Source organism: Carassius carassius, chromosome 12, assembly GCF_963082965.1.
Source record: "Carassius carassius chromosome 12, fCarCar2.1, whole genome shotgun sequence".
NCBI lineage: Eukaryota > Metazoa > Chordata > Actinopteri > Cypriniformes > Cyprinidae > Carassius > Carassius carassius.
The window spans coordinates 6,439,130-6,455,867 of NC_081766.1; the positions used below are offsets into that span (position 1 = coordinate 6,439,130).

General features: G+C 38.1%; 1 protein-coding gene and 1 pseudogene across 1 annotated transcript; both read right to left on the reverse strand.

The window, feature by feature from the left end:
- Nucleotides 1–2,093: 2,093 nt before the first annotated feature.
- Nucleotides 2,094–6,105, reverse strand: LOC132154644 (probable G-protein coupled receptor 148). The gene is made up of 2 exons (XM_059563290.1): nucleotides 5,847–6,105; nucleotides 2,094–3,257 (listed from the first exon to the last, which is right to left on the reverse strand). The coding sequence occupies exon 2, from the start codon at nucleotides 3,148–3,150 to the stop codon at nucleotides 2,200–2,202; it is 951 nt and encodes a 316-aa protein (XP_059419273.1). The 5' UTR covers nucleotides 3,151–3,257; nucleotides 5,847–6,105; the 3' UTR covers nucleotides 2,094–2,199.
- A 266-nt stretch (nucleotides 6,106–6,371) lies between these two features.
- On the reverse strand, nucleotides 6,372–16,663 carry LOC132155382 (transcription termination factor 4, mitochondrial-like; annotated as a pseudogene).
- Nucleotides 16,664–16,738: the final 75 nt, after the last annotated feature.

Genomic DNA, 16,738 nt, shown 5'->3' on the forward strand with positions numbered 1-16,738 from the left:
TCGAGACACATTGCAATAATATATTACCCACAGTACAATAATAATGGTGAATTATAGATATTCTTGGATCTTGGATTAATAATAGTAATATTTGCAACAGCGTGACATTTGTAAACGTTTTTATCAGACGTAACGTACACATCTGAGGAGAGGGAGCACAATGTTTTAACTTAAACTTCAGTGGGAAGTTTTTCCAGGAATCTTTCAAATAACGCTAATGTGTATAATGAACATTTCAACATATGGTCGGTTTATCACCCTTAAGAAAATTACAGTGGTTTACATTCAGTCAAAATTCAATTGTTGCTACAGTTATTGTTTCTACAATAAAATATAGTAACCTGGTTTGTAACAATATAATATAGTAACTAAATTAAAGATTTTCAAAGAGTTGTAGACATCAAAATCTTTATAGTAATTTCTAATATTTACAGTAGTAAATCTGCTTTGACTGAAAAAGTATATGAAAGCTGACTTTTACTATTTTTTTTTTTTTTTTAAATTTTGATGATAGGCTAGAAATAAGAGTTTTTAGTAACCAAAATACATAGTAAATACCATAAATAAATAAATAATACCATATGAAACACAATAAATACCATTAAAACTACAACATAATGTATATTTTCAACAGGTGTGATAGCTGTAGGCCTATTCAGCCGAAGGAACTGGAACAGCACGTTGCACATTTCCCTATAGCGTAGCCCATACAGGTACGGTGCTAAGGCTTTGGGCAGGATGAGTAAGAACTTACACACCACCAGGGACATCCACAGGTTTGCTTTGGGGTCCATATAGTCTCACTGTTGTTGAAAAGCATCAACTCAATCATCAAAACCAGCAGGGGGCAGAAAGCCAGGAACAGGTGGAGATAATGGATGATAAATGTTCCTCTAGTAAGGGATGAGGTCTGGTGCCAGGTAGTGAAAGGGTGCTAACACTGCAAAGCAGGTATCCAGCACCATTGCTGTAATACTCAGGACACCAGAGCTGTATAAGACGGCCGATAAGAAGAGCAGCACAGCACACGGCCACTCCGTCATCAACACACCAGCTAAATTGATGCAGGCACTCAGGATATTCATGCAAACAAAGAGCAGGTCACTAAAGAGAACATAGCCCAGGAGGTTACGTGTCTGCTGCCGCAGGTCAACTCTATATAAGTTTTATTATATTAACTCTATAAGGACCGGAGTGATCAGCAGAATGGCCAGAAAGGCCAAAATGGGGCACAGCTGAAGCAACTTTATGTGGGAGGGAGGGATGAAACAGGTAAATATCACTTCACAGCTAAATGGATCAGAATGACACTGGAGTTTTGCACAAGGCATAAATATTGATACGTCTTCCTAGGATCAGAATGATTGCATAACATTTACACTGTTATTTTTGGACTGACAGATTAACTTAGAGCGCTAAGGCCCGGTTTCACAGACAGGGCTTAGACTAAGCCAGGATAGACCATAGATCAATTAGGACATTTAATTAATTTTTATAAACATGCTTAGAAAAAAACATTACCGATGTGCATCTTAAAACTAAAAAGGCACTGATATATTTTTAAGATCAGTCAGTGCAAGTTTATTTCAGTGGAAACAGCTCAGACTTACATTTTAGTCTAGGACTAGTCTTAAGCCCTGTCTGTGAAACCAGGGGTAAGTGTCACACAGGTCAAACACTGAACACTTACCTATAGGAAATTGGAGAAAGACACAATTTTGTAAAAATCCTGAAATGTAAATTTATTTACTTTATCAAGAGAACAAAACAGCATCGACCATTGCTTTGCACACAAGAGTTTGAATCAATTTTGTGGTCATGAATAACAACATACAGTATATCACTGGGGAAATCTAAAAATAAAAAAATATTTGCACAAAGAAAATCAAGCCTAAATATTTTTATTTATTTTTTATTAAGTCTTAGTAACCTAGTAACCTAGAATTTTCAGAGATTCACCCAGTTGCACTTTAATAGCACATTCAGTCTTCAGTTTAGATATGAAAATATAAAAACAATTTAAAACATTAAAATGCTTTAACTGAACATACTAAAATGAATTCTAAAATATAAAATATATCTTTTGAGATCTCTTTCTGGCTCAGGAGTCTTTTAAATTCCATCTTCTGCAAATAAATCTTCCAACAACTGAGCAACCAGACAATTATTTTGCAGGCTTGCTCTGCTTCAAGTCCAGTTCTAGGCAGCACTCCTCTGACTTTGGGGTCTCTTCTTCCACAACACTTGCTGGACAGTCCTGTAAATCTCGCGATAGCGCAGGATGTACAGGTAAGGTGTGCAACAGCGTGGCAACAACATCAACACGCACATGTTCACCAAGTTAATCCACACTCCCACCTCATACGGGGTATCTCGCTTTAAAAGAGCCAGCTCGACCGCAAAGACCAATGGGGGTACAAAATACAACATGAGCAACAGAGTGTGTGCCAGAAGTGTCATACGCGCACGAGAGTACCGACCACGCCATATCCCAGAAGTCTTGGTGATGATGTAGAGATGGATGTAACAGTACACAGTAAGAACAGTGCAGAGGCTGACAGCAGTGATGAAGTACGAATGAACGCCAACCTTCATCTGTTCCAATGAGTGCACCGCAATCAACACTAAACACACTGGACGGCTCTGCTTGTAATGGCCCATCACCACCTCAAACATCACTAGCAAAGAGACGGGACACACTGCGGCCAACACCCACAAGCTCATGATTATCTTCCTGGCCCGAGATGGTGTGAAAATCTCTTTGTAACGTAATGGCCACCGTACCGCCACATACGTGTCGACAACCATCAGTGTGATAGTGAGCACAGAGGTGCTATATGTCATTACAATGCTCACCATCATAAACTCACAAAACCAGTTGGGCATGTGCAGGCCCATGGAGTTGCAGGAGACCATCGTAAGGTTTATGGCGAGGAAGAGCATATCGGTGAAGAGCATGTTAGCAAGGAGCAGGTAGCGGTTCTCTTGACGTAGCGAAGGAAAACACAGTATGCAAAGGGACAGAATGGGGTTGACCAGCAATGTGACCGAGGTTAGCAGAACCATAGGGATGAGGAACAGATTCATGTGTCTGCTCATCATTATGATGTTCCAATTTGCAGAGATGTTAACAATGAAAGGCTGATCCATGTTTGGAGTTCAGTGCCACATTAATGAGAGAAAGCGTTAGGCTGAAGAACAATAGCTCCTCTGTATGCTGAGACTGGAATGGTGGAGCACATTTACGGCTTCTCTACCTACAGAAAACAGAAGAAACATGAGTACAGACCTATACACCATATGATCTGTAAACTTAGGATGAGGCTTCAAATATAAAAAAATACACTTACATTTTCAAATTAGAAAGACAACAAAAATTAATAACTCATCCTGCACTACACAGTTTTTTGTCAAATTAACTGCTCTATAGAATAAGAATGCCCTTCCTCCTAATATAACTGGCATCTGACTAGCAATTGGGACATGACTGAGATTTTTTTGTAAAGTAACTATAAACTGATAAAAGTCAAGGAAGAAGAACAATGTTTGAGGGACTTTATAAAGAACGTTTACCCAAAAATTAAAATGTCATCATTTATTTATCCATCGTTGCAAACCTATATGATTTCTTTCTTTCATGACTGTGAGTGAATGAGGAGAGAATTTTAATTTTAGGTGAACTATCCCTTTAAATGGTTACAATGACCTGAACAAAGCTTTACAGTTTGCAATTTCTCCAAAAAATAATGACAGACAAATGTTAAGCAAACATTATCATTCCTAATTTATTTTTTATTTTATTTTTTATTATTATTAGGACCATCAAACATTCACAAAGCATTTTTCCTCCTTATAAACAATTTGAATTATATCATTTTTAACCTCAAACAGAGAATAAAAATAGTGATGAGTATAAAATATAAAAAATATAGTTTTGAGTGTACTTGAATGACCTTAATATACAACCCGAATTCCGGAAAAGTTGGGACGTTTTTTAAATTTTAATAAAATGAAAACTAAAGGAATTTCAAATCACATGAGCCAATATTTTATTCACAATAGAACATAGATAACGTAGCAAATGTTTAAACTGAGAAATTTTACACTTTTATCCACTTAATTAGCTCATTTAAAATTTAATGCCTGCTACAGGTCTCAAAAAAGTTGGCACGGGGGTAACAAATGGCTAAAAAAAGCAAGCAGTTTTGAAAAGATTCAGCTGGGAGAACATCTAGTGATTAATTAAGTTAATTGATATCAGGTCTGTAACATGATTAGCTATAAAAGCTTTGTCTTAGAGAAGCAGAGTCTCTCAGAAGTAAAGATGGGCAGAGGCTCTCCAATCTGTGAAAGACTGCGTAAAAAAATTGTGGAAAACTTTAAAAACAATGTTCCTCAACGTCAAATTGCAAAGGCTTTGCAAATCTCATCATCTACAGTGCATAACATCATCAAAAGATTCAGAGAAACTGGAGAAATCTCTGTGCGTAAGGGACAAGGCCGGAGACCTTTATTGGATGCCCGTGGTCTTCGGGCTCTCAGACGACACTGCATCACTCATCGGCATGATTGTGTCAATGACATTACTAAATGGGCTCAGGAATACTTTCAGAAACCACTGTCGGTAAACACAATCCGCCGTGCCATCAGCAGATGCCAACTAAAGCTCTATCATGCAAAAAGGAAGCCATATGTGAACATGGTCCAGAAGCCCCGTCATGTCCTGTGGGCCAAGGCTCATTTAAAATGGACTATTTCAAAGTGGAATAGTGTTTTATGGTCAGACGAGTCCAAATTTGACATTCTTGTTGGAAATCACGGACGCCGTGTCCTCCGGGCTAAAGAGGAGGGAGACCTTCCAGCATGTTATCAGGGTTCAGTTCAAAAGCCAGCATCTCTGATGGTATGGGGGTGCATAAGTGCATACGGTATGGGCAGCTTGCATGTTTTGGAAGGCTCTGTGAATGCTGAAAGGTATATAAAGGTTTTAGAGCAACATATGCTTCCCTCCAAACAACGTCTATTTCAGGGAAGGCCTTGTTTATTTCAGCAGGACAATGCAAAACCACATACTGCAGCTATAACAACAGCATGGCTTCGTCGTAGAAGAGTCCGGGTGCTAACCTGGCCTGCCTGCAGTCCAGATCTTTCACCTATAGAGAACATTTGGCGCATCATTAAACGGAAAATACGTCAAAGACGACCACGAACTCTTCAGCAGCTGGAAATCTATATAAGGCAAGAATGGGACCAAATTCCAACAGCAAAACTCCAGCAACTCATAGCCTCAATGCCCAGACGTCTTCAAACTGTTTTGAAAAGAAAAGGAGATGCTACACCATGGTAAACATGCCCCGTCCCAACTATTTTGAGACCTGTAGCAGAAATCAAAATTGAAATGAGCTCATTTTGTGCATAAAATTGTAAACTTTCTCAGTTTAAACATTTGCTATGTTATCTATGTTCTATTGTAAATAAAATATTGGCTCATGTGATTAGAAAGTCTTTTAGTTTTCCTTTTATTAAAATTTAAAAAAATTCCCAACTTTTCCGGAATTCGGGTTATATTTACAAACATACAAATTATAACCACAAATGCCAGTAGCGTGATATTTGATGAGCAGGATCAATCCATGCAAATAATGTGCTTGTTTGTTTTACTGGTAATATAAGCTGTTATCTCTAATAAATACACAAATCGTTATGACATGGTACGTAGTTCCAACTGAAGAAAACATTATTGTAAGTTTCAGCCCTGTTTCTCCGACAAACAGTTCAAAGAGTTAGAATAAAATATGAACGCATTGAAGAACAATCGATTAATTGTGTTAAAATGACTTGCGTACCTGTTCCACACATCCACATATGCAGTAGCTACTGCTTGCATCCTGGCCTCCATTAGACTAATGTTGCCCCAGATCAATACCGCCCGACTCTATCCTTGTTATCAGAGAGCAGGCGTTCCACTGATGCGCACAGATCCGTAAACGATAGCACGACACTAACACTCTTCAGCTCTGCATGGTTACTCAGTATTTGGTGTAAATTATGCTGACCCTCCCCATGACAGGCCATTCAGATAAACAAACACTATTATCACCTCAATGTTCCTCGACACTACTATTCACCTCATATCCGGAGGTAAAAGCTTATAAAGAAATAAATGAGATGGAGGATTAAATAAACAAATAATATACAAAAATGTTGTCATGACCACCAGCCTGTAAACAGTATGCTAGTAGTTTGCATATGTTAGGTAATTTATGCAAAACATGAAATGCTGCCATCATATAGCTTGAAAAAAAAATACTTAGGTAATTTTGCTGAATGAAATTGTTTTTATTAATTTTGAATATTTAATACAAAAGGCCTCATTTCCTGTCCTTCTTGTAACCAGTGTTCCAGTGTCGCTTTCTCCTGTGCAGTCCGTCATCATCATCTTTATCCTCCCCTAACTCCTCATCACTGCTGTATTCATTGTCCCTCCCTTCTTCCTCTTGCTCTCTTGCCATCAGCTTGAGAAAAACATGGAACTCCTCTGCATCTGCCATGGTGACCTGCGCCAGGTAGGTTTCCTCAGAGACACAGAGGATGTCTTTGAGCGGAGGGTAAAGGATGAGAGTTTGGCCCTTTTTGTCTGGTGTCTGGTACAGTCCCCTCCACTCCAAAAAACAATGACGACATCACAGCTCAGAGAGAGACATCCTGAACAGCTTTGCCTTTATCTGGCTGCCAAACACCCATTAGAAAATATGCATACCGTGGGGAGAAAACAAGCTGTGTGTCAGTTTGAAACTACTGTAAAATCACTGACTGCCCTTTAAATGGCATCTTGAGTGATCCAAAATGGCCCACACAACAGTGAACTGTGGTGGGAACGGGCTTCCATACATCAGAGCCAGGATAACCTTTCGTGAAAAATAGCAGCCCTACCTGAAATTTGTAATCCAGCAGGGACAAATCCTGATGTATGGTGAAGAGCCATTTCTCTCTTAGCTGTCGGGATACCATGTTTACCCTCTTGACTGGCAGATGCATGACTTTGGAGTAGCGACTGATCATACTTTGCAGACTACCTTTGGACAGATATAGTTTAGTTTAGATTAATTAATATATTTAACAGGGATCATACATTTACATTTAGTCATTTAGCAGACGCTTTTATCCAAAGCAACTTACAAACAATACAAGTGTTGTGCCAGAGTTAGCTACAGAGCTAATTTGCATCTGCAGTTCCTGGATGTTTTACAAACTTAAAATTCTCCATTACAAAAAATACAATACATACAATAACAGCACTTCTAGAAACCTTTTTTTAGTAGTTTAGTAGTTTTTTAAAATATAAATTAGAGTCCACGATCAAATACCCAAATATTTGAAATGCTGAACAATATTACTTCTATTTTGACTAAAATATCCAGACAACCCTCATCAACTCTCTTCAATCGAAAAGTACATTCCCACAGTTTTACTCACATTTAAAGTTATTCTACATCCCTAATCTTACCCAATACCTAAACCTAACAACTACCTTACTAACTATTAATAAGCAGCAAATTAAGAATTTATTGAGAGAAATGTCGTAGTTAATATTTAACAAGTGTTACCTATTCTAAAGTGTTAATAAAGTGTTATATAGCACACTGAATCATACACTTAATGCTGGCAGCAGTGGAAGCACTTGAGAGAACTGCCAAGTGAGTTATTTCTTACGACCCGAATTCCGGAAAAGTTGGGACGTTTTTTAAATTTTAATAAAATGAAAACTAAAGGAATTTCAAATCACATGAGCCAATATTTTATTCACAATAGAACATAGATAACGTAGCAAATGTTTAAACTGAGAAATTTTACACTTTTATCCACTTAATTAGCTCATTTAAAATTTAATGCCTGCTACAGGTCTCAAAAAAGTTGGCACGGGGGTAACAAATGGCTAAAAAAGCAAGCAGTTTTGAAAAGATTCAGCTGGGAGAACATCTAGTGATTAATTAAGTTAATTGATATCAGCTCTGTAACATGATTAGCTATAAAAGCTTTGTCTTAGAGAAGCAGAGTCTCTCAGAAGTAAAGATGGGCAGAGGCTCTCCAATCTGTGAAAGACTGCGTAAAAAAATTGTGGAAAACTTTAAAAACAATGTTCCTCAACGTCAAATTGCAAAGGCTTTGCAAATCTCATCATCTACAGTGCATAACATCATCAAAAGATTCAGAGAAACTGGAGAAATCTCTGTGCGTAAGGGACAAGGCCGGAGACCTTTATTGGATGCCCGTGGTCTTCGGGCTCTCAGACGACACTGCATCACTCATCGGCATGATTGTGTCAATGACATTACTAAATGGGCCCAGGAATACTTTCAGAAACCACTGTCGGTAAACACAATCCGCCGTGCCATCAGCAGATGCCAACTAAAGCTCTATCATGCAAAAAGGAAGCCATATGTGAACATGGTCCAGAAGCGCCGTCATGTCCTGTGGGCCAAGGCTCATTTAAAATGGACTATTTCAAAGTGGAATAGTGTTTTATGGTCAGACGAGTCCAAATTTGACATTCTTGTTGGAAATCACGGACGCCGTGTCCTCCGGGCTAAAGAGGAGGGAGACCTTCCAGCATGTTATCAGGGTTCAGTTCAAAAGCCAGCATCTCTGATGGTATGGGGGTGCATAAGTGCATACGGTATGGGCAGCTTGCATGTTTTGGAAGGCTCTGTGAATGCTGAAAGGTATATAAAGGTTTTAGAGCAACATATGCTTCCCTCCAAACAACGTCTATTTCAGGGAAGGCCTTGTTTATTTCAGCAGGACAATGCAAAACCACATACTGCAGCTATAACAACAGCATGGCTTTGTCGTAGAAGAGTCCGGGTGCTAACCTGGCCTGCCTGCAGTCCAGATCTTTCACCTATAGAGAACATTTGGCGCATCATTAAACGGAAAATACGTCAAAGACGACCACGAACTCTTCAGCAGCTGGAAATCTATATAAGGCAAGAATGGGACCAAATTCCAACAGCAAAACTCCAGCAACTCATAGCCTCAATGCCCAGACGTCTTCAAACTGTTTTGAAAAGAAAAGGAGATGCTACACCATGGTAAACATGCCCCGTCCCAACTATTTTGAGACCTGTAGCAGAAATCAAAATTGAAATGAGCTCATTTTGTGCATAAAATTGTAAACTTTCTCAGTTTAAACATTTGCTATGTTATCTATGTTCTATTGTGAATAAAATATTGGCTCATGTGATTTGAAAGTCTTTTAGTTTTCATTTTATTAAAATTTAAAAAACATCCCAAATTTTCCGGAATTCGGGTTGTATGATAAAAGAGGACAATGGTACAAGAGGAATACCAAATTTTAGTTTTAAGTGTGAAAATATGGCAGAAGTAACACTGACATTCAAAAACAATGGACTTGTGAAAGGCTCCTGAAATACTCAGGACTTCACTTTAAGTTTTCATTTAGTGATGAGGGAATTTTTGCTAGAATAAGATCAGGAGAAATAACATGCAAGGGTCTCAGAGCTGGCAAAAGCTATGAAAAAAGTGACACTTTATCTTACAGAGTAAGACACAGCCTGCAGAAGTGACATGGATGCCTTGTGGTCACCACTAGTATTACCTACTGTAGCCAAAGCAAAATAAACTCATTTAACTTCTTCCAATGCCCATACTGTGGTTTCTAGAGGCCAAGTCAGTCATTTCGGATCCAAAAGCATCCAACACATTCTGGTGTTGTGAGAGGAGGAGTACAGTGAGAAGTGGAGGTAGGAGGTGCACTCATTAATATTATGCTGTGCACTGTAACTTTATTGAATAGAACAGCAGGAAAGCACACATAGCACTGGGATGAGACGAACAATACCGGACGGAAAACCAAGGGCAGAACACACTTTAAATACACTCAAACTAATGAGACACACCTGGGGACATGTATACATATAGATGTATATATTTGTATGTGTGTGTATTTATATATAAATACATACACAGTACACATATCATGTCAAAACAAACTTTTATTTTGGATGCGATTAACCAATTTGACAGCCCTAATTTAAATTTTATCTTCTCTCCTTACTTCCAATGTACATATGTTCAAAATTGTGGTTTTCCCTTACCTATAGATTGTGTTGCATTATTTTCTGTAAATCGGCTTTGTAACAATATGTATTATAAATTGTGTTACATAAATACATTTCAGTTGAATTAAACTATGTTTATCTTATATTTAATAATTGGGTGGAAAAAATATTTATTTATATAAGGTTAATATTTTCAAAATAATTCAATAATTTGAATACATTTACACCACTGTTCAGAAATTTGGGGTTGGCTAGATATTTTAATAAGATTTTGAAAAAATACTCTCATATTCACCAAGGTTGCATTTATTTCATCAACAATATATTAAAACAGTCATATGGTGAAATATTATTGCCATTAAAAAGAACTGTTAGCTATTTTAATATATTTTAAAATTACATTGATTCCTGTGATGGCAAAACAATATTGTCAATCCTGATTTCTTTTAAAATTAAAACCATCAAACATCAACTTCAAAGGCTAGTAGATTTTAAACAAGACAAATGCATGTTAATAATTTGCAAATAATTTGTTTGCTGTAATGAGGAAGAAGCCCATCTTTACTAAATAAACAAATCATTACAGCATGACACGTAGTTCCAAAGCTATTTCTGGTCCACAAAACTCTTACATTTACATTTATTTATTTAGCAGACACTTTTATCCAAAGCAACTTACAAATGAGGACAGTGGAAGCAATCAAAAATAACAAAAAGAGCAATGATATATAAGTGCTATAACAAGTCTCAGTTACGTTAACACAGTAAACGTAGCATGGGCTTTTAAATAATATAATAAATAAAAAGAAAACAGATAGAATAGAAAAAGAATAGAGCAAGCTAGTGTTAGAGGTCTTTACACACACACACACACACACACACAAAATTGCATAATAAATGAAAAGAAAATAGAATACAAAAAGATAAGAAAGGTAGTTCGATTTTTTTAAGAATAGAATTGAATAGAATAGTGAGTGTTAGAGTTAGAGGGTCAAATAAAGATGGAAGAGATGGGTTTTAAGACGATTCTTGAAGATGGCTAAGGACTTTAAAGGAATTTAAAGTCCGTAAAAGTGATTTTGTGCTTCTTTGGGATGGCACAATAAAGCGACATTCACTTGCAGAACGCAAGCTTCTAGAGGGCACATAAGTCTGAAGTGCCAAATTTAGGTAAATGGGTGCAGGGCCAATTGTAGTTTTGTAGGCAAACATCAATGACTTGAATTTTATGCAAGCAGCAATTGGAAGCCAGTGCAAATTTTTAAACAGAGGTGTGACGTGCATTCTTTTTGGCTCATTAAAAAATAATCTTGCCCCCGCGTTCTGGATTAATTGTAAAGGTTTGATGGAACTGGCTGGAAGACCTGCCAAGAGGGCATTGCAATAGTCCAGTCTGGACAGAACAAGAGCTTGAACAAGGAGTTGTGCAGCATGTTGCGAAAGAAAGGGCCTGATCTTCTTGATGTTGAATAAAGCAAATCTGACAGTTTTAGCAATGTGGTCTGAGAGAGTCAGCTGATCATCAATCATAACTCCAAGGTTTCTAGCTGTTTTTGAAGGAGTTATGGTTGATGTGCCTAACTTGATGATGAAATTGTGATGAAACGATGGGTTTGCTGGAATCACAAGCAGTTCTGTCTTGGCAAGGTTGAGTTGAAGGTGATGGTCCATCATCCAGCAAGAAATGTCTGTTAGACAAGCTGAGATGCGAATAGCTACCGTCGGATCATCAGGATGGAATGAGAGGTAGAGTTGAGTGTCATCAGCATAGCAGTGGTATGAAAAGCCATGTTTCTGAATGACAGAACCTAATGATGCCATGTAGACAGAGAAGAGAAGTGGTCCAAGAACTGAGCCCTGATGCACCCCAGTAGTAAGATGTTGTGACTTGGACACCTCACCTCTCCAAGATACTTTGAAGGACCTATCTGATAGGTAAGACTCAAACCAATCACTGTTCAAACCATTCCTGAGATGCCTTTTGCCAGTAGGGTTGATAGGAGGATCTGGTGGTTAACCGTGTTAAAAGCAGCGGACAGATCAAGCAAGATAAGTACTGAAGATTTGGATTCCGCTCTTGCCAGTCTTAGAGCTTCAACAACTGAGAGCAAGGCAGTCTCAGTTGAATGTCCACTTCTGAAGCCAGACTGGTTGCTGTCAAGGAGGTTGTTGTGTGTGAGAAATGTAGAGACTTGAAGCTGTTGAACACAGCTTGTTCAGGTGTTTTTGCAATGAAAGGAAGAAGGGAAACTGGTCTGTAGTTTCCTAAAAGAGATGGGTTGAGGGTGAGTTTCGTAAGTAGTGGAGTTATACTATATATATATATTTAAAAATGTCTATCAATGCAAGCAAGCAAGTGTCATTTGATCAGTACTTTTGAAAATCTAGGAATTGTGCTGAAAGGTGCTCCACGCATTCTGTTTATTATTATTTACAGGCCTCCAAAATACTCTCCAGCCTTTGTTGAAGAGGTCACAGAAATGTTATCAGTGATATCCTCAGAGTTTGACTGTTTTGCTATTGCAGGGGATTTTAATATTCACATAGATAATGCAGAAAACAAAACTACAAAAGAAATGATAACGGTTCTAAACACTTTTGACTTGACTCAGCATGTGCATGGACCCACACACAAAGGTGGACACACTCTAGACTTAATCATCAGTAGGGGTCTAAACATTTCATCCATTGTTATTAAGGACATAGCACTATCTGATCACTTCTGTATTTTCTTTGATATTTTGATGTCTGCTACAACTGAATCTAGATCGGTCTCTGTCAGAAGGAGATGCATTAACGAAAACACAACTGTACTATTTATGGAGGCTATATCTTTAACACCAAGCATTTCTGCAGACTCTGTTGATACTCTCCTTGATTCATTCAACTCAAAAGTTAAGAATGTTATTGATGATATTGCTCCAATAATAATCAGTAAGAAAACAAACAGACAGAAATCAGTTTGGAGAAGATCAACAGCAGTTCAGACTATGAAAAGACAATGCAGAAAAGCAGAGCGGATGTGGCGGAAGACAAAACTTGAAATTCACTATAGCATCTACGAAGACAGCCTTCATGCTTTTAATGTGAAACTAGCCACAGCTAGACAGAATTTCTTCTCAAACCTTATAAACAGTAACTTAAATAACACTCGTACTCTTTTTGCCACTGTTGAGAGACTGACAAACCCCCCAAGTCAGATTCCCAGTGAAATGCTCTCAGACAGCAAATGCAATGAGTTTGCATCCTTCTTTTCTGAGAAGATCATCAATATCAGGAAGGCGATTAGCACATCCTCAAGTAATGCAGAGGTCAGACAGATTAGGCCACAATATAAAAAAGATACTATGTCGATTTTTGAAGCAATTGATAGCAAAATTCTGGAAGACATAGTGCAGCACCTAAAATCGTCAACCTGCTATCTTGACACACTTCCCACATATGTTTTTCAAAAATGTGTTTAACTGCTTAGAAGCAGATCTTTTAGAAGTGGTGAACGCCTCACTTCTTTCTGGGACATTTCCAAACTCCTTAAAAAATGCAGTTGTTAAGCCCCTCCTGAAAAAGAGCAATCTTGATAACACCATTTTGAGCAATTTTAGACCAATATCTAATCTTCCTTTTATAGGTAAAATTATAGAAAAGGTCGTTTTTAATCAGCTGAACAAATACTTAAACTCAAATGGATACCTGGACAATTTTCAGTCTGGTTTTCGACCGCATCACAGCACAGAGACAGCACTCATTAAGATAATAAATGATATTCACTTAAATTGTGACTCTGGCAAAATATCGGTGCTGGTATTGCTAGATCTCAGTGCTGCGTTTGACACTGTCGATCATAACATACTACTAGAGAGACTGGAAAACTGGGTCGGGCTTTCTGGGATGGTACTCAAATGGTTCAGGTCATACTTAGAAGGGAGAGGCTATTATGGGAGTATAGGGGAGCATAAGTCTAAGTGGACGTCCATGACATGCGGAGTCCCACAAGGGTCAATTCTTGCACCGCTCTTGTTTAGCCTGTATATGCTTCCCCTAAGTCAAATAATGAGAAAGAACCAAATTGCCTATCACAGCTATGCTGATGATACCCAGATTTACCTAGCCTTATCTCCAAATGACTACAGCCCAATTGACTCCCTCTGCCAATGCATTGATGAAATTAATAGTTGTATGTGCCAGAACTTTCTTCAGTTAAACAAGGAAAAAACTGAAGTCATTGCATTTGGAAACAAAGATGAAGTGTTCAAGGTGAATGCATACCTTAACTCTAGGGGTCAAACAACTAAAAATCAAGTCAGGAATCTTGGTTTGATTCTGGAGACAGACCGTTTCAATAGTTATGTCAAAGCAGTAACTAAATCAGCATACTATAATTTAAAAAACATTACAAGAATTAGATCTTTTGTTTCCAGCCAAGACTTGGAGAAACTTGTTCATGCCTTCATCACCAGCAGGGTGGACTATTGTATTGGGCTCCTCACCGGCCTTCCCAAAAAGACCATTAGACAGCTACAGCTCATCCAGAACGCTGCTGCCAGGATTCTGACTAGAACCAGAACATCTGAGCATATCACACCAGTCCTCAGGTCCTTACACTGGCTTCCAGTTACATTTAGGATTGATTTTAAAGTACTTTTACTCGTATATAAGTCACTAAATGACCTAGGACCGAAATATATTGCAGATATGCTCACTGAATATAAACCTAACAGAGCACTCAGATCATTAGGATCGAGTCAGTTAGAAATACCAAGGGTTCACACAAAACAAGGGGAGTCCGCCTTTAGTTACTATGCCGCCCGCAGTTGGAATCAGCTTCCAGAAGAGATCAGATGTGCTAAAACACTGGTCACATTTAAATCTAGACTTAAAACTCATCTGTTTAGCTGTGCATTTATTGAATGAGCACTGTGCAATGTCCGAACTGATTGCAATATATATTTTCACTGTTTTTTTGTATTTAATTTAATGTAAAATAATTTTCTAACTGTTTTAAATTCATTTTAAATAAGTACAGTTTTAATAATTTTAAAAGTTATAAAATTGCTTGTTTTATTCTTGTTATTATTTTTCTTCATTAGTATTTTACTTTCTTTTATGTAAAGCACTTTGAATTACCATTGTGTACGAAATGTGCTATATAAATAAACTTGCCTTGCCTTGCCTTGCCTATACGAGCCTGTCTAAATGATGAGGGAAAAACACTAGTGTGGAGGGATGTGTTGATGATGTGAGTGAGTGCAGGTACAACTGCAAGAGAAATGGCTTGAAGGAAATGAGATGGAATAGGTTCAAGCGGGCAAGTAGTAGGGTGATTAGAAAGGATGAGTTTTGAGACTTCTGCCTCAGAGAGTGAAGAGAAGGATGTAAATGAGTGTATGTTTGCTGGTGATATGAGCTTGCCTGATTGTGGTGTGGAAAATTGTGCACTGATGTGTTTAGGGGAAGTAAGTGAAGATGAAACCATTGCCGATAGCCGGGAGGGTGAAAGTGTGCGTAGGTTACGTCGAAAGTTGACATGTGGAGGGGTAACTGATGTGTCAGGGACCATTTTGAGGTTAAGAGTGAGGAGGAAGTGATCTGACGTGTGCAGTGGAGTAACCAGTACATGATCAGTAGAGCAGTGTCGCGTATAAATAAGGTCCAGTTGGTTGCCTGATTTGTGAGTAGCAGTAGTTGACACTCGGTTGAGATCAAAAGAGGCAAGCAGAGGCAAACTCTTCTGTTAGTTTCAGCCCAGTTTCGATGTTTTTAAAAGAAGTCTCTTATGTTCACCAAGGCTGCATTTGATTGATTAAAAATACAGTAAAAACAGTCATATTGTGAAATAGCATTAAAGTTTTTTGTTTTAATATGTGTAAAAGGTAATTTATTCCTGTGATGGCAAAGCAGAATTTTCAGTTTCATTACTCCAGTCTTCACTGTCACATGATCCTTCAGAATATACTAATATACAGAATATTCTGTTCAAAAAACATTCCTTGGTTGTGCTGGTTAGTATTTTTGTGGAAACCATGATACTCTATTTTTCAGGATAGATTGATGAATAGAAAATTCAAAAGAACAGTATTTATTTGAAATAAATAAATACTGTAGCTGAATATAAGCTGAATAGAAGTATTCATGTCTCAAAAAAAAAAAACCTTACTGACCTCAAACTTTGGAACAGCAGTGTAATTTATTAAAAGACAAGATGCATCACCTTCTACCAGTCCCATCTTCATCAGATGATCGATGCGCGGCTGTAAGTCTGCACCTTTAAGTGTATATACTTCTGGACACTTCTGCATTATTTTCAGGATACTGGAGGGATTTAAGCCCAGGAGCAACAGTGCTGTCAGAACAGACTGAACATGTTTTCCACGGCTCTTTGTAGCACCTTCATGCATCTCCTTGGCTTGAGTTTCTGAGAAGCCCACTGGAGCAAAGAGCACAGGGTGAGCTGATTCCCAGGTCTGTGGGTGACTTGACTGATGTGAGATGGATTTGCTTGATGGGGCTCTTGTTTTGTGGAGCAGAACGGCATATGACCTCTGCTCACCGCCACAGGATAAACACTCCATCTCCACATCCATCGATCTGAGATATAGAGGGAGGATACATAATGGCTCCAAAATATCTGGACACACTAAATATATTAGGAAGAATAT

What these genes read in the sequence shown, in the direction of transcription:
- LOC132154644 (XM_059563290.1), bottom strand. Translation starts at nt 3,150, where the DNA reads ATGGATCAGCCTTTCATTGTTAACATCTCTGCAAATTGGAACATCATA.